Here is a 19,914-nt window from a genome sequence, read left to right as displayed (position 1 = left end):
GTTCGTAGCACATTTTAGCGAGTGATTTTGATCCCGTTTAATAATCGGATAGAGTATTTGTGTTCGTTAAATTTAATGTGAATAGGGATATTGTTATTGAAGTATTCTACAGAAGAGTATTGGTTTCTATGGCATCGGATATTCTACAGTTCTAGGAAATTCTTCTGCAATTCTTACAATGCGATTCTTGACGTTGTCGATTTATTAACTCAGGTGGTATACGCAAGGTATTGGAACTAATTTCATTTTACTTTTCAGACTGCAATGAATTATTTGAAACAAATCATTCACAGATTTTTCCCACTTTATAATTGAAATTTCTGAGTCACCAGGAGTTTCACTAGATTAGCACTCAGTTTCACTGAGTTTACAAATTCAGTTTGTAAATTAAATGTTGCATCGAAACTTTGATTTCTTAGTGCTTTGAGGTATTATTTACCTTAGTACCATAAGGTATTATTTGTAGTACTGCTTAAGGTATTACTATCCTTAGTATTGTCAGGTATTATTTGAGATATTATTTAACGTATTACCTCTGAGATATACGTATAAGCAATTCTTTATGTTATTACCTTAAGGTAATTAAAAAACTTTTTACCTCATTATCATAAGATATTATTTAATGCATCATTTACCTTCCTAAGGTATTATTTGAAGTATTATTTACCTTTGTACAGCGTTTTATCTGACCTGTCAATCGTTTCATCCACAAAGGTGACGTTTCAATTTCCATACGTATCCATCGCTTATATTATTAATTGTTGCTCTATTTTGACTCGTGACGCAGTCACACTTCGGCTATAATCAATTTCACCCGAATTTTTAATACGCTTCAATTTGGAATTGTCCAATTATAACTTGCATAATCAACGATGGCATAATACCAAATTATCATAACATTTCAACTTTCTTCGCCTGTTATATTGTAGCTATAATTAGTTCTGACGCACCTCACAAATAGCGCAAGAGATTTGTTCACCTAACTGGAAATACTCGTAACTACTTGGAATTATGAATAATAAATATGACATCAAGTAGCTAATCTTTTGAACAATATTTTGTGACAATATTTTGAAAATAGTATTTGCCAAAACTAAAACTAAGTTTCCAACTGTTTCAGTGCTTAAATCGTTATTACTTATGAAGGGAACCAAAAAGTATTCAAAATTTCTTCGATGACTTCAAAGTTTTTCAAATCGAAAGACTTTTTTAAAAAGGGACTCGAACCTTTACGCTGGCAAAAAGCATTAGAAAATGATGGAAATTATTTTGTTGATTAGCATTTAAGATTTCTTTAGTAAATAAATGTTTTTCGCCAGCAATCAAAACTTTGATTACTTTTCGGTACCCTTAATACCTCAGTCCAGTATTACTTTAGTTCCCTAGGTATAATTTGATACCCCAAGATATTTACCTTGGTACCATTCACCTTGATACCCTAAAATACTATTTACCTTAGCATCCTAAGTACTATTGAATGTTTTTCGAGGTCTCGAAGGCTGCTTAACCGCGTAAGATGGTTTAATCGCGTTCAAGTTATTACGCATCGACAGGGGATCCGTAGGAAACAATTATAGCGACTATAGCAAGCTCGTCATTGATGTTGATGCGAGGACCGTAGAGAAAACTGATTGCTGAGCTAGGATTGGTCAGAGCAGAGAGCGAGGAGCATTCGCCGGGTTCAAAGTAGTCCTGGATTCAGTAGGCGGCCAGGATTCGTCGCGTGCGCTTCATGTTCATGGCGTCGGTCGCTAAACGCGTTGACTTTAACCACTTTTGCCGCGCAGATCGTCAAGCGCCGCCACTTATGCCGTTCCCGAGAAAACTTCACGAACGGTGTGCAAAGTGCCCGTGGAAAATGAATATCGTTCAATTTTTATCCGTCGCGGAACGGAAAATTGAAGCTTAACACAGTTAATAAGTGATACGTGCGAAAGTTTGAAAGCGTGGTGAAAACTTTTTCCGTTTCGAAAGTTCCTTTGGGATTTGAAAGTGTGCGATTTAATGGAAACATCGAGAGCTGTACCGAGTGATTCAATTGATTCTGGTACTCGATCGCGCGACGTTAATTAATTACAGAGTGTAAAATAGAGCGGTCGTATTCAACTTATAGTTATTTGTTCGGGTAAGTCTAAGCCATTATGAAAATCACGTGGTTTTACGTGTGATTGTGCGGTTTCACTGTAAATATCTGACAATTGTAACTGTTTGGGAGTTTTAATAAAGTTTCATAATTACATAATTTTAAGTGGTCAACGTTTGGTTTGTAACTTTTGGTTTCGTCGCACTGAGAATTATTCGTAAAAAGTATGCTACGAAATAAAATAAATCCACGGAGGATAGAGTCGAATCTTTGCTCTTTCACAGCATGAAAATTTGATCTTGTTCTTATTTTTTGAATGTACTTTCGTTTGGGAATTTAATTTCAAAGCGTAGTTGAGGTAAATTGCTCCTAAATTTATATTGAAAAAATCAAGCTTGATTCATCAGTTTTTTGTGCAAGAATGTTTTCGTTGTTATACGGAAATGGTTTCAAATTTTGATATATTGTCCGACCTTTGGAGTGACAGCTTTAATTGGCATACAGGTGTACATGTGATGATTGGTACAAAAGTAAAAACTGTAATACTCTTTTATTTGTCAGTGTAAATTCATTACCTGTGGTTATCCAATCTCACACATCAAAATCTACAAATATTTTACTTTGTAAAAGGGTTATTGCAATGCGAGTTTGTAAAAAATTTCTATAAATGCTACTTAATCAAAAATTTAGTCAAAGGCTACTCAATTTAATTCTTTTTCTATAAAAATATTTACGCCAAAACATTTTAGCATACATTGTTGTAGGTTTTTAATTACTCGAAGACTCTGACGCACCCTGTGCGTCTTGAAAGAAAAATTTATTTTAACACTTTCCACAAGCAGTTTTCGAAAATTGAAACTATTTTTGGATAAACTTCGTTTGACAGTACGTTCGTGCAACATGAACATAGAGTGTCTATAAATATTCTAATTTATAATTTATATATATAATTTAGTAACTAATCCGAACAGTATTTACAATTCATATCATATTCAAATCACAAATCCTTAGAGTGACTACATATTAATTTTGCTTATTTCCATATTGATATGAAAATTCGAGGTACGTGTTCAGTCTGCATATTATTGGAACATTCTTTGCATGTTTGCTCATATTTTTCATACACAGTGAATCAAAAGTTCATATTGATACTTTACAAATAAAATAAATTTCCGAATAAATAAATGGATCAAAAAGCCTAATAATAAAATAATAATATGATTTTGATCAAATGAATATTGGATAATTTTATTTTTTTTGTACACTTATTTGTGTTATAACTTTTCTGTTTTGATAATTTACAGAAATTTAATATCTCACAATTCGCTGTAATAATTTGTTATTATTTTACTCACGTTAAAATGAATACTGTTCAAACATTTCATTCTATAAAATTTTTTAAACGCGTGTTAACTTTTTCTAATCGTTTAAAATTAAGAAAGTGTTACATTTCTAAGCACAATGTTGGAAATATCATCGATTAACTGTCTTCTGTGTTGAAATTATACGGTAGCGAAGAACGCTAGTTCCTTTAAGCAAAATCAAATCAAAATCATTTATTGATAATATTTCAATCGTAAAACAAGAGGACTCAAAGAACTTTTTTCGATGTTGTTCAATTACTCGTGGTAAACAGTTGTAGTGTTAGAGGAATCTACGGCGGCTTTTGAATCAGACTCTTTGAAACTTGCAGTTCCGTAATATGTATGGAAATAAATGTGATGCAAAGTCTTTTATATTCATCGATATTTTCCAGTTGGTTGTGTATAAAGAAACACGGAGGATCTAGTTTAATAATGCCTGAAAGTAAACTGCCGATAGCACGTGAAAAGTCAATGTTGTTTGTGAGCCACTTTTATGGAGACAATTTTTCGTTTTGATACGACCACATGAAATTGCTTTTATATTTGATATATCGGTGAAGAATTGTACTTGATTAGAAAATTTAAAACCTAGTTTCATTTAATTGATCAGAATAATTGTAAAAAGGGGTAATGCAAAAGAATCGAATACTTTAAAACGATTCTTATAATATTTAATAATTTTTGAGAAATTTAATAAATTACTGCAAAAAATAATTTGACATGTTAGACTTGAGGAAAAAATTTTTAATAGTAAATCGAGTGAAGACCTGTGTTAAGGCAGTACGATCTGAAGCACTATCTTTTATAAGATGGGGCAATATCTATTAGCTCCTGAAATATCTTCGAATCTATAAGGTTCAGAGAAAAATTAAAGTAACCAAAATTGTACGGTACGAAGGAGTCTATTGTATAGCAATAATTTTTGTCCAAATGGAGGCGCTTTGGAGATATGAAGTCATCTCCGTTTTTTCAAATGGAACAGTTTTTTGCTTACATTCTGATATAGTATTTCAGGGCGAATACAATGATCCATTGGGAAGATCATTCATGGTCTGGGTTAAGCCAATTATGATGGAAAATAATTTACTTTCAGGAAATGGTCGAATCCTTGCCGTCTCCGGTTGCTTATATTACTTCATCTCTACCTCGAAATCTCTTGTTATGGGTTGTTGAATAGAAATAAGCATTGAATTACGCTGTACAATTCATCTGCACATACTATGATTAGTCGTTTACGAGAATCTCTACCGAGCGAAGTGAATCTCAAGTTTCTGAAATACGTTATTCAATAGCGGAAAGAGTAGATATGGTTTTTGTTTCTGGGGAATGTCGTCAAATTGTAAGAGATGGAGTCCGTTCGTATGCTGAACATATGTAGTCGCGTATTACTGTTAGCTAAGTAAATCAACGGTGCTTGACCATTTCATAAAAGTAAATTATTTTTCATCGCAATTGGCTTAACCCAGACCAATGACCTTCTTAATACATCCGTCTATTCGCCTTGAAATATTCTATGAGAATGTAAGTACAAAAATGTACTGTTCTATTTAAAAAAACAAAGATGGTCTTCACATCTCTAAAAAGCCTCCACTTGGGCAAAAATTATAACTATGTGATAGACTCTTTCCTGCTGTACAATTTTCATTCTACTAATTTTCCTCTGAGCCTTATAGACTCGAAGATATTTAAGGTGCTAATAACAGTTATTGCTTCACCCTGAGTAAAAGTATTGAAACTATGACCAGCTCGAATTGTTAATATTTTATTAAAAGACCAAAACTGCAGTCATGATTGATCGTGAATAAAGAACAGTTATTTTTCAAAAATTTCTTGAATTTAATTTCAATAAATTTAAGTGGTCCTTGCATTAGTTTTATTTGCAGCGAAGAATTTGACGGGAACCTATCGATGTTTTGATGTAACATTTAAAAGGAAGATACCACTATTTCATTCACGATACAATCTTCGAGAAATCTCCCATAAATTGAATCATACATTTGAGTCAAAGTGTAACCGATGTATAATAAAACTGAAATGTGTGACTTTCAATAATTCATAGCTTCAATGAATGTAAATTTTTTCAATGCACGTTTCTCCAGTTAATGCAACAGTGACGATCTGAATTTAATTTCAATTCTCGTTTAATTTTCATTCTGCAAATTTATAACTGTCTCTAGGTGTATTTACATGAATATTGAAATAATTTCGGCATTAGTTATTATAAATTTACATTCCAGAGCTGAATAAAACATTACTTCAAACTTTAAATAATAAATAATTTATTTTATTTTAAATCGTACTATTTTGCAAATACTTCATTCACGAAACGTTTTTAAAGTAACATTTAAAAAAGTACTTAAAGGTTATTGAAAATACTACAAATTAAAAATATTTCATTTTATTTATTCTTTTAATAAAAATGAACAATTAATAAATGTCAGTATTTTTATTTTTGTTAGTGTAAATAAAATTTTTTTCATATTGTTATCTCACAAGACTGTTGTTTGTTAACATACTACAACAGGCACAGATATTATGTTAGATTATTAAATCATGTTAATGTAATAATCCTTGATCAGTCTTTAAATGCTCGTACAACGATAATTAGATTCAACTAACAAAATTAACTTAACAATACATTAAGGATAGTATGAATATTTTGATATTAGCTTTACGATAACAAATTATTGATAAAGCTTTGATATTAACAGCTCAACCGTGAATAATTAACGAACAGGTCCCCCAAACAGCTATGAAACCTTTACTCTACATTCTCACTAAAATCTATCGTTAATACTGATTTTCGAAAACGTACCAAGCTTTTGTGTTAAATTTATCGAGAATCATTGATTGCCCTAAGCTTCCACACATTTCTTTTGCGAATCCAATAGCACAAAGATACATGAACGTGTTTTATGAACCATTTCGTAAGTCTCTGAAAGAATCTTGCACTATCTGGAACAGTTAAGGAAATTTATATCACATTTGTCCAATGATCGGACGCGTTTCGTACCATTGAACGATTCCTCGAATAGTTCTATGACGAGGGTGAGGGCTGATAACAGTCAAGATAGCTTAGGACAATTTAATCTTCTAGGCAACAAATACCAAAAAAATACTAGACAACAAAACATGGATCTGTTCGAGTGAAATTAATATTACAATTCACATTTTTATTCGCAGAAATGTCTTTTTAACCGACTTCGAAAAAGGAGGAGGTTACTCAATTCGATCAGTATTTTTTTTCTTTTTCTATGTATGTTCACCGATTACGCCCAGCTGGGTGGACCGATCGGAACAAAACCTTTTGCATCTGATAGATTCTGACTCCCCATTGCTACCATTATCAAAAAATTTTTCATTTTTTAATTGCAAAGTATTGTTATTGCAAGACAACCGGCAACTTTTGAAATAAACTTTTCTCGACTTAGTGCGCTTTTAATATCTTATCGCGGACATGATTCTGAACAATTTTGTTCATATACAAATTTCGCGGAAAGCTTTAGTTTTCGAGATATTAGCGAAAAATTGTTGAAAAGTTTTGAAATCAACTTCGAACGATTTTAATGTCCTTTTAATATGTTGTCAGGGGCATGGTTCTGGACAACTTTTTCCTTATGCATAAATGACGGAAAGCTTTAGTTTTCGAGATATTAGCGAAAAATTGTTATTAACTTTTGAAATCAACTTCGAACGATTTTAATGTCCCTTTAATATGTTGTCAGGGGCATGGTTCTGGACAACCCTTTCCTTGTGCATAACTAACGGAAAGCTTTTAATTTTGCGCCGCCTCCAAAAAGGTTGAAATGTATTTAATATACTACCTAACGAGTAAATAGGTTTCATTCATATCTGCTACGTAATTGTACGATTGAATGAAATAGAAATTACTTCATTAGGAAGTAGAAATTATTTTATACTTTTTAATGCATTTCGAAGTCGGCGTATTTTTCTTCTTAAAATTATTTTATTCGTTGTCTGTAAATTGCAATCGTTTTTCCATTTGATCAAACAAAGCGCTTCTGAAATACCTGAATTTTTTGTTAATTTTCGTTTTTGAAATTAATTTGTCAATAATTGAATCATGAAAATGGAACGACTGATCCTTTCCAGATAAAATTAATTAACACTCGGATATGCCAAGTGTGCGATTCCAATAGGAACGCACGTCACGGACCAGGATAATATGTCGGATACAACTCTTTTTATGACGCAAAAATCAAGATTTTAATAAATTCGTATTTTGTATATGCATACCTCTCCACACGGAAAGATTAAAATTTATCAATTAAAAAAATTGTGTATATTATTAACATAATTTTGCGAATCCGGCGATCAAATTGGTTATTTAAAACTGCAAAATCGTGTGTGATGTAAGGGTAGATATAAATGTCATATGTAATAGTGTACGATATACGTTAAATCATGCTTGTCACAAACTGAAAGGTTGTTTTTATTCAAGGTTTACCTTCCTATGTTGCTACTGACAGAATGCGTGTAAAATATTTTTATGAAAACTATTTTACAAACAACTTTTGTCAAAATCGGTAACAGATACTTGCGTATATTCCCTTATTAGAGATTTTAGGATGCAAGTTTTAACGTTGCTTCATAAAAATTATTGCTAACATAGCTACCGATGTCAACCCACGTATTGGCGCATGAAGAAGCTAACCCAGGTGTTTACAGTTCCAATTAGTCAAAATAGAAAAATAAACGCCTCACACATATTTTCGACGATATATTAGCTCGAGAGGTCACACACCAATTAGGCCAAAAACAATGACAGGCAAACGTCTCGAGAGTGAGATAGTGCGAATTGCGTGATGCAGTTATTATCGTCATTATTATTATTTTCCGAAATTTAACGCTGGAAGTGTTCACGGTGGGGATAGAGCTTCTTTTACTTTGGTTCGATCTCACGCGCCAACACGTGGATTGACATCTGTAGGTATATCCTTTGTAAACACTGTGTGACGGTATCATCCGTTTACTTTGTTATTTCTCAAAGAACATCCCTGTTATAATATAGATATAAATCTACTATACTTTAATATGATATTCTGTTGTGCAATCGGGAACAAATTAGACTTCCCTAAGGGAAATGAAACGCTTATACAGAACCATATCACTTTTTAGGGATTTTTGAGAACTTAAAATGTTGGGGGTGATTTAAGAATTTGGAGATATAGTAGACTGAAGATATTTGGGTTTAGGAATAAGTTAATTTAGAATTAGGAATTTAAATAATTTCGAATTTAGGATTTGTAATTTAAATTATTTAAAATATAGAATTTGGAAGGAAAATAATTTAGAATTTGGAGATCTGGGGATTTGGAGACTACGGGTATGGGAATTTGGGGATTTGACGATTTAGGAGTTTGAGGACCTAGAAAATTAAAAGCATAAATATTGGAATTTCAAAGTTGACAGATAATCTAAAATGTAAAAATTAGAAAATTTGAAAAATGTAAAATTGAAAAACTGAAAAGTTGAAAGATGTCTAATTCCATGCCGAAGTGAAAAAAGTAAGATGTTTTTCGTACACTTTTTACGGAACTGCGTTATTTCAAAATGTGTCGCGCGCCAATTCGTGAGTTGACATCTCTATCCGTCTAAATATGACGAAGTTGTCAAAAACGTATCTATTCAGGAAGCTCATCGTTCTTTTCGATTGTATTACACAAACGTGAACCGGGTGAGAAGGAAATATTATTCTGCGGCGATTTTTTATTGCTCATAAAAGAGATAGTTTTCCCAAACGTGTAATAATTTAAGCTTTTTGTGTTTTGTCAGGTATGCGATAAAGTACGATTGTTTGTTATGATGATTTCATGCGGCAATAAAATACTATGGAACGAAGAATGTTGCCCTATAACTTCTTTTATGCTTTTGTCGAAATTATATTTCTTCGCACGCATGCTCCTCGAGGTGTCTGCTTATGCTAGGATATTTGTCAGTCTGTCAGATTCTACAGAATTATGGATCTGCCGGAAAGAAATCGGAATATGTGCTTTGTTTTCGAGATATAAGTAATTGAAAATTGTAAAATTGACATTCGACGAATCTGTTTCGAACAGGTGGCAGCTGCATAGGGAACCAATATTTCACGTATTAATGGCAGATATTTTGAGATGCGTACGATATTGTTTTAAAATATTATTTTGCTTGCTCTCGTTTCGTTCTGTTTGCTATTTTCGTTATAGGTGAGGTAGATATATCCACGAACAATCATATTTCCATTAATGATGAATTATTTATTTAAATTAATTGAAACTGATAAATAAGGCAATTTATTAAAAATTATTAAATTATTAGTTTATTCAATTATTCGAGTATTGAATTATTCAATTATTAGAGTATTCAATTATTCGAGCATTCAACTATTCGAGTGTTCAATTATTCGACTATTCAATTATTCAACTATTCAACCATTCGAGTTTTCAATCATTCCAGTATTCAATTATTCGAATTTTCAATCACTCGAGTATTCAATTATTCAAATATTCACTTTTTCGAGTATTCAATTATTCGAGTATTCAATCATTCAAGTGTTCAATCACTCGAATATTCAATTATTCAAATATTCACTTTTTCGAGTATTCAATTATTCGAGTATTCAAATAATCGAGTATTCAAATATTCGAGTATTCAATTATTCAAGTACTCAAGTATTCAATTATTCAATTATTCAGTTATTAAAGTTACAAATATTTCGTTTACTGTTTAAAAAATTGTTGTCTAATTGAAGCGTTTGCTGACAAGTATAATAATAAATTTTAATAAGTTAACAAATTAATATCGACTTGAAAGATTAAACAATTACCGAATATACGCATCATATCAAAAAACTAAATTTCAAAATTTGGAATAGCATATCGATCCCAAAATTTTAGTCGAATGACTTCAGCTGAGCAACGTTGTCTAAATTTGGAATTCATTACGGAACTTATTAATATCGATGCTTTAAAACTTTTGTAACATTATCGTTTCTGAATAACTTTCCAAAGGTGCTTCTCCTTTACGTCAGAATGAAATTTATAATCTGTCGCAAAACATTGATCGATGGATTTCCCTAAAATGTTATTTAATCCAAAGTTCAAGTTTCTTAATATCTTTGACATTTGTTTTCCTATAATGATAGACGAATCGACAGCGTTCAATCTTTTCAGAATACATTATTTAAAGAAAATAAATGAGTTAGTATATTTTGACTGTGATCGATACGTCAAACTCGAGGTAATCATGTTAAGAAGACAAATGATCAGTCGCACCTATTTTTACTTCGAAGGTTAACGACAGGAAATTCAGATAGGATTATTCTGACGACTTTGTAAATAAATGAAAATGGATTGATTCGGTTCACAATATTATGTAGAATATTCTATTTTTGACTGGAATCATGATTACTACAAATTATTAATACAAATAAAATATTAATTATTAATTCAAATTTTAACGCGATTGAATACTTTACTCTTTTGTTGACGTTTGTACACTTGTTGTTAGTACATAGTTATTTTTCAACATACGTTCTGTTTTCATTTTTCAACTAATATTAAGGTTTCTAATTACATATTTGATAACAAGTTAAATGCTCAAGAAATGATACTAAACTTGTATTTACCACCAATGCATCTTCAATTAGTCGAATATATTTAATTAAATTTTAATAATTTTACATTCTTATAAATTAGTATAATATGATTGGTATTGTGAAACTTGTACTATTAATAAATGACTTTTCACTAAAAAGCTGTATATAAATTTTTAGATTCTCAAAAACAAGGCAACGAGAAAGTTGAAAATTTTCTTATTTAACAAAATTCGAAAATTTTAATTAAAAATTTTTAATTACAAGTGTTGCTATTTTGTTGAAAATTAACACTCAGAATGTGTCCGTCAACAAACAATTTAATATACTTTATAAAACTAGCTTGATTCATTAATTTCGGATAATTCAGGTGTGTTATAAAACAGATCTCAAGTTGTTATAAATAATATACAACTATTAATAAGCAGACAAATATTTTCTAGTACATTAAATTTAGGGAGCACGAAATTGAAAGAAAAACGCCTGACGCTAAAAGCAGCGACAGGATTAGCGACACATTAATATACCGTATTTATAGTATAACGGTTATAAATAATGATCGTTTTTGTTCCGTAATCTATACATTAACTAAGTACGATAAAACATAAAGGGCCCTGAAATTTGCATTAATATCAAAATTCACGTTCTTTGAACAATTCTGAGTAATGTTGCATAAATTCGTACTTTATTATTGAAAGTACAAAGATATTATGAAAGTGGCATAAAAATAAATTAACTTTGATCTCTGATAAAAACAAAGAAGCAATACGTTTTATCTTATGAAATTATAAAAAAAAACATACGTTTTCTTAACGAAACAAACTCAAAATTTTGACGAAATTACGATATACCTACATTTATTGTATATACGAGGTGCGATCATTAAGTTCCGGGATTGTGTCTGCTGTGACCAAACGAATGACACGATTGACATGCGCTTGCAGAACATAAGAATAATAATCTTCGAGACATATGACACGAAGTTTGGAAGCGATATCTTCATTGAATCCTGTGTTATACAAGTTTATGGTAGCATACGCACGCTCTCCTTTGTGAAATCACGATGGACTCCAAATTGGAACAAAGGGACATGAAAAAAAGAAACATGGAAAATTGTCGTCCTTCCTCACCCTCTGTATTCATCAGATTTGGAACCCTGTTCTTTTTGTTCCCCAAAATGAAATTAAAGCTCAAGAGTCGGCGATTTGACACGGTGGACAAGATTCAACGCGAATCGCAGCAGGTGCTTGACACGCTTCGACAAGAAGACTTCTAGGAAGCTTTCCAAAAATGGCAGAGGCTCTGGGATCGGTGCATAGCTGCACAAGAGGACTACTTTGAAGGGGATAAAATCTAAAAAGCCAAATTTGAAACACGTGACTTTATCTGTATATACGGGACCAGTCCTGGAACTTAATGATCGCACCTCGTAGTGTGTATCACAAACCCTGCCTGGTTAAAAATCTTAGTCGTTTTCAGAAATATGAGGAAATGTTATATACAGAATTTGAAGGGCTTAAAAAGCTCTACAGTGTGATATAAATGGTACTCTTGCAAGTGGAGGATCACAGAAGCTATAGGTTAGATTTGCTTAAATGGGTCGTCGAACTTTGTACGCTCAAGTTTGATAAGTTTACGTATTCAGAGTATGAAGGTACCAAGGCACATTTGTCCTAAAGCTTACCGTCTCCGAGATACTTTGCTATTTTCAATCTGTGACTTTCATTAAGGAACGAATTCGAGATTGCGACGCTGCACAGCTGCCGACATTTCGAATACGCTTCATGAAAAAATTCAAATATTTCAGCAATGACAAGTTTGAAGACAAATGCACCTGATTACTTTCGTATTTTACTCGGAATACGTAAATCTATCAAAAGTGATCGTAGAAATTAGATACTTTATTTAAGGAAGCAAAGGTGATCTTCACGCATCCAATTATAAGAATATCATTTATATTGTATTATGTAGTCTCTTAAATGCTACATTTTCTGGTGTTATTCAAAATAAGAATATTTAAATAAACAGAGAGAGACGTACTGTATGTGTATAGTCCGTAGCCATTGAATTAGGACCACGTACGAAAATTCACTTTTATGGCTATAAAATTATGTCACTTACGGAAAATTGTCTTAAGTCATGTAAATTATTACTAAATACGTTGATAACGATATATACACACCATTTTGTTACTATCGTGATAATAAATTGTGTGGGTGATGAGCGATTAACCGTGCGAGCGTTTACGTTAGGTCGCGTATCGATAGAGCACCAGGTAAAATTTGAATGCCATAGAAAATGTCTGCCTACCAAAAGACTAGTTTACAACTCTCCACCCACATTATCTAAATTGAAAAGAATTACAGATATTTGGGAAAATAATGAAGATATAAAGCATATGATACATACAGAGCATGCCGAAAGCTGTGACCAAAGCAAAGAGTGTAAACAAGATATTAACATGTGTCAATAATGTTATGTACAGTAGTAATGTTAGTAGTTAATAAATTATTACAATTTGAATAGGCCTATTAATTTTACGGAAAACGTGTAAAATGTTGAAAATTTATAGTGAAAATTTATCAATGGCTAGGGACTGTACACATACACGCACGAAGGATTTTTACAATAATATGTATATCTTTCATATAAGTATTTCAACAAAAAATTTCAATATGTCATTTCTCTGTGTTTATAATGGCACTAAATACAGTATTAAAGAGTTTTCGATTCATTTACAACAGACATAATATTCCACTTAAGAAACTGAAGATTACTTTCATTATTCATTAGATCATCATTCATTCATTCGTAGATCATTGTATTGCAACTAAAATGTAGTGTAACTTTTACCTCTTCCCTTTTATTGAAATCCCCACTGTATCTTATTATCATTGGTAATACACTGCTTTGAAAACGCTGGTTCTTATTACCACGAACATCCTGCATATATGTATTCAAATAAAAATACTATAAAATGCCACCCCAAGCACGTATACAAATATGCAGGTCAGACCGTGCCAGAGACGATTTTTTGTCAAAGAAACAAACTTTTTTAAAATGGACCAAAGTCCCAAGAAAAATTGACAAAAGTGTCTGAGGGATGGTTTGTGATGTGGAAGGTCAGCGATTGAAAGCGAATAAAAGCATAACTTAAGAACATTCTGCTCCTAAGTTATACTAAGGAAAATAAAAAGAAATAGTCAAAATTTGAAGGAATATCTACACATCTAATTGCCAACAAAATTATAATATCACGAAATTTTTACTAAGAAATAATTTTCCAATTTAACCCTTGTTAACTGTTGTTAACCCTTGACGTTCCGACTTTTAATTGTGAAAATCAACAACTTATTCTCATTATCACAAGTTTTTAAGGGTCGGATTTTAAACGCTACAATGACGTGTAAATAATAATATTAAAGTTTTTTATTCATCTCAGAAGTAATATAATTTTGTTTACAATATTTATATTAAATATAATTGAGTAATTTAACGTCGTACATCGGTGGTGCCTGACACTTGGAGCGTTAAAAGTTATGCTACATAGTTTTTATAGAGCTCTGATCTCGCAAGAATATTGACTTTTAAGACACTTTTATAGCAAGCAAAACAAAAAAAAAACGAAGAAGGTGTTCTCTAAAAAATATTACATAATCAAATATCTATACAGAGTTCAGAAAACGAAACTTGTCAAATCCAACACTTTTTTACAAACAAAAGTAACGTTAAATAAAGTTACGTCTATAACAAGCGCATGAAATCATAGCTTCCTTTGTATCATCGTTTTATTATACTTCGATAATACACACAAAGGCCGCAGGAATTTGAGCCGATTAGAGTACATCACGTAAAGGTTGTTGAATTTGCATTTCGAGTATACTTAGGATGTCGAGTTAAATTGTACGATATACCGCGCTAGTTAACCCAATAACCTACAATTTTCTAGTTGCCTGAATAGGCCGATACGTCATTCACAGTTTACTAATTATTGCTATAATATGAAGACAAAGGAGGCCTATATTTCACACGGAACAGTTTTACATATGTAAGGATGGCTAAATAATACACACAGAAACTAATTTTACAAAATACATTATTGTCGGAATTCTTTCCTCGCGGTCTCTAAAAATGTCTCTTCCAAAATGCGCTAATAAAATGTTCTCAGGTTTGATCGAAGGTTTTATTAGCATCCCCACTTCGCATTTTCGGGAAAAACAATTTCGCCAGTACTGTGGGCCTGGAAGGGTCTGGAAATCATTTGGCGAGAGGATGAAAGTGACCAGGTCCCAATTCTATCCGAAGTCTCTGATTTATTCGTTACAGTACAATTGCTCTTACACATATAATATTATCGTCCGATTTCTCTTCACGTTCTTCTCTAAAAACCGCCAAAAAAATGTGTCGTCCTCGTGCTTTCCCCAAGGTTTTATGCGGAATGCATCCCCACTTTACATTTTTAGTACAAACAAACTCGTTAAAACGCGTCGTTACTACGGTCCTGGAAAAAGTTCTACCAACTCGGTTCCAATCTACGTTGAGAGTCCCTGATTTCTGATGGTCCTAAAGCTACTCTGGTTGTTAAATATTCCCCTAAGAATTGTTTAGTTTTATTTAGATTTAAGTGAAATTGTATAAGTTTGGGTTATGTATGTTCTCACTGTAAAATAACCATATTTATTCGTTATTCACAACATCACTTAAATCTAAATAAAACTAAACAATTCTTCGGGGAGTATTTAACACTGGCCATCGTGCCTACTAATTGTTTACTCGCTTTCACAGATACATGCAAACTTAGACACATTTCGTATTCAATGTTATTTGATTATAAAGAATATTAGGTTGGGGAATAAGTTCGTAGCGTTTTGACATTTTCTTTTTTTTACAGCGACATTTTGCAATTTGCAAGGGGTTATAATATTCATCCGATAGAGCACTTTCTGCTTTACAAAACTGTGTTAATCGTTTTTTTCAGTAGATTCATTCGTCATTACTATTGAGGCTCTGAAATGGAATATCAAGAAGGTAAAAAGCAGCATTTTCGACACCTGTCCTTCTTCGCTTTCCATCGCGGCCAAAAAGCTGCTGAAGCAGCCCGGAATATTTGCAATGTATACAGAGAAGGTGTCATAGGTGAGTCGACAGCACGGAAATGGTTTGCAAAATTTAAAAATCGCGATTTTAACATCGGAAACCCGCCCCACAGCGGAAGACCTTCTGAGTTCGCCGAAAAGCGTCTCCGAGCACTTGTGAAGCAGGATGGTCCTCAAACTAGTCGTGAATTGGTCGAAAAAATGAACTGTGACCACAAAACTATTCTCAATCATCTCCATTCAATGGGATTTGTCGAAAAATTGGGAGCCTGGGTGCCTCACGAAGTGAACCCTACGAACTTCTTGCCCAACCTTAGGTTGAATTTTGCAAACCATTTCCGTGCTGTCGACTCATCTATGACACGTTCTCTGTATACATTAAACCTGTTTCAGCAACTTTTCACAACTTTTCACAACTTTTTGGCCGCGATGGAAAGCGAAAAAGGGCAGGTGTCGAAAATGCTGCTTTTTACCTTCTTGATATTCCATTTCTGAGCCTCAATAGTAATGACGAATGAATCTACTGAAAAAAACGATTAACACAGTTTTGTAGAGCAGAAAGAGCCCTATCGCATGAATATTATAACCTTTTGCAAATTGCAAAATGTCGCTGTAAAAAAAAGAAAATGTCAAAACTCTACGAACTTATTCCCCAACCTAATATAATAAAAATCGAACTTAGAATTCCGTTCCGGTGAAAATACGAGTTTGGTTTATGACGTATGAACTGTATAGCGTGCGTCACGAGCATGACACGATATTGCAGGACAACGGATTAATCAAGAGATACATGTACTATCTACACAGTTCGCATGTTTCGAATGGTAACCCTGAAGAATTAGTATATCAATGCATTAATATGCAAGAACGATTCCAAGAATCGATAGAACATGAAAGTAGTGCGCGTTGCTGCAAATGTTACAGTTGTGCACAGATATGTAAAGTCGTACTCTAGGTTTGGTAAGGCACAGATGCGCTATTATCGATTACCAGTATCTTATTGGTTTGAAAATTCGGAATCTCGGGTTTGGACTAATTGAACCTTTGGAAATATGAGAGTTTGAAAGATTTGGGGAATTTAGGGATTTGGAAAAGTGACATTTTATTATTGGTTATAGGTTGAAATAAATGCCACCATCTTTATAGATTTAATTTACATATATGTAGACAGAGTTACACTTTGCAAATATATAATAAGAAAGAGAAAAATAACGAATTAAGAGATACATAAAGTTTCACATAACTATTACGACTGAACAGCTCGGAAGAAGCACGTGCAGTGGGACGCGGACCGGTAACAGGAAGAAGATCGTCGATTATTTTATGCGATCCGTGGCGCTACTAGTATACGCGCCAAACAACCGATATTTTAAACGTCCACGTTGGCTGCTTCCTCAATACATTTAAAATTTGAGAATTTAGAAATTTGATAAACTGAGAACTTCGGAATTTAACAATTTAGGAATTTGGCAATTTGAGGGTTTAAAAATTAAGAAACTTGGCAATTCAAAAAATTGTGAATTTGGAAATTTTAGAATTTAGGTATTCAAGAATTTCGAAATTTGAACATTTGGGGATTTGAGAATTTGGGACATTGGGAATTTTGGAATTTAGGAATACGAGGATTTGGAAATTTGGGAATTTGGAAATTTTAGAATTTCGGAATTCAAGGATTTGGAAATTTGAGAATTCAAGAATTTGGAAATTTGGAAATTTTAGAATTTAGGAATTCAAGAATTTCGAAATTTGGGCATTAGGGGATTTGAGAATTTGGGAATTTTGGAATTTAGGAATACGAGGATTTGGAAATTTGGGAATTTGGAAATTTTAGAATTTCGGAATTCAAGGATTTGGAAATTTGGGAATTTGGAAATTTTAGAATTTAGGAATTCAAGGACTTGAATATTTGGAAATTTTAGGATTTGAGAATTTGAGAATTTGAGAATTTGAGAATTTGAGAATTTGAAAATTTAAGAATTTGAGAATTTGAGAATTTGAGAACTTGAGAATTTGAGAATTTGAGAATTTGGAAATTTCGAAATTTAAGAAATTGGCAATTTCCGAATTTGGGGATTGAAGAGTTCAAACATTCGGAAATATTGTAATTCGGAAACTTAGAAAATTTAGTGAATTAAAAACTTGAGAATTAGCAAAACTTTTTAAATTTCAAGAATGCAGGTTGGAATTTGAGAATTTAACAGTGTAGGAATTTGAATATTTTACAATTTGAAAATTCGAAAATTTCAAAACATGAAACGCCAAAATTTTACAAGTTGAAAATTGAGGAATTTGAAGACTAAAATTTTCAATATTAAAAATTTGTAAATTTAGAAAGAGGAGACTATTACATTTCAAACGACTTTCAGCTTTCAAAATTTGAAAAAAAGTTTCTTTAAATTAAGGCAAGATCTAATTACAATTACAAAATTACATTTTCCTTTGAGTATGTTATTAACCCTTTTGACTGTAGTACTCTGTAAAAAATTTACCATGGACTTTTAAATAGATATTTATGAAAAGGAAAATTCATATATTCAAGACAAGAAAGTATTGAAAATATTGATATTTTATACATTCAGATATCTGTTTTATGCTATATAAAAATATTCTTTTTCATTTATATTTTATGTAACATTAAAGCAGATATCTGAATGTATAAAAATATGTACAGGGTGTCCCAGTTTTTTTCAGCCAGACTTTACCAGCGTGTCTTACACGCAAAAATAAGAGAAAAATATTATGTGAACATTTGCTTTTAAATATTTTATTAAGGAGTTATAACTAATAATATAGTTGTATATAAAATATACAAATTCCAAAGACACGTATCCCCTATTTTTGTCTATAGTTTACGTACACGGAGTTGCAAAAAAATAGATCAACATTTAGTGCAAAAATTTAAACAAAAATTGTAAATTTTCAAAATATTATTTAAACAAATAAAGTTTATTGAAATTTTTTTCGCACAAAAATTGCTTATTAAAAGACCAACAATTTACAAAAAAAAGAATCCAATTATCTTCTTTGTTTCCGGAGATATTCCCAAAAATATGATTTCCACCCCCAACTTCGAGGGCTATTTTCACCCCTTCAATATGCACGATTGCCGATAAAAAGATACGTGTCAAATATTTTTTTGAGGACTATATCTCACATAAGTTTCATCAAAATCGGCGTGTCGGAGTTGGATATGTTCCCTTGTTAGATGTGGACATACTGTATATAAAAGTCCGTCAATTTAGTAAAAGAATAATTGTGTTTAGCAAAAACGTAATTGCCACATGTGCATACGTATACGCCCTTTGCACTGAAAGGTTAAATTGCAGCATTCTAACCTTATCTCATTTATTTTTCAGATGCGACAAAGACAACTCGCAAAACAACGGAAGCTTAATGACATCAAAGAGAATAAAGTTCTTCATTCATTATGCAGTGCACAAAAATAAGAGAGAGAGTTCCGCTTCGTTCAAACTCGTAACGAAAATTTGATACAAAAAACGGAAGTAAATGAAGTTGAAATGTCGTTTTCGGATCACAACATTTCGGACAAAGCGTTAAAACACGAATACGGTGTTCAATCTGACATGGATCAACTATTTGTCAGCAATATACCGCAGCTATCGACGATGACTTCTGTCACTGTTAACATTACGCTGTCAAACATTACGCAATCAGGACAAGCTGATCTTCTGGAAACTTTAATTATACCATTATACGGGACTATATTTCTACTTTCTATAATTGGAAATTCGCTGGTGTTAATTACGCTGGCGCGAA

General features: G+C 32.2%; 1 protein-coding gene across 2 annotated transcripts in view; it reads left to right on the top strand.

Annotated features, from left to right (window-relative positions):
- Ptp10D (Protein tyrosine phosphatase 10D) overlaps positions 1-19,676 on the top strand; it is a 160,323-nt gene extending 140,647 nt beyond the window's left edge. The window contains exon 20 of one of the 2 annotated variants that reach the window (XR_013039445.1): positions 19,494-19,643. Coding sequence is in view for 1 of the 2 variants with exons in the window: in XM_076535956.1 (XP_076392071.1) it covers positions 19,494-19,531 (38 nt within the window). In the remaining variant the exon portion in view is untranslated. Of the gene's footprint in view, positions 1-19,493 lie in introns of both variants that reach the window. The other variant, XM_076535956.1, reaches the window with a different exon arrangement.
- The last annotated feature ends 238 nt before the right edge of the window (positions 19,677-19,914 follow it).

Source organism: Megachile rotundata, chromosome 1 (assembly GCF_050947335.1).
Source record: "Megachile rotundata isolate GNS110a chromosome 1, iyMegRotu1, whole genome shotgun sequence".
NCBI classification, from domain to species: Eukaryota; Metazoa; Arthropoda; class Insecta; order Hymenoptera; family Megachilidae; genus Megachile; species Megachile rotundata.
This window is presented reverse-complemented; position numbering and strand designations above follow the sequence as displayed.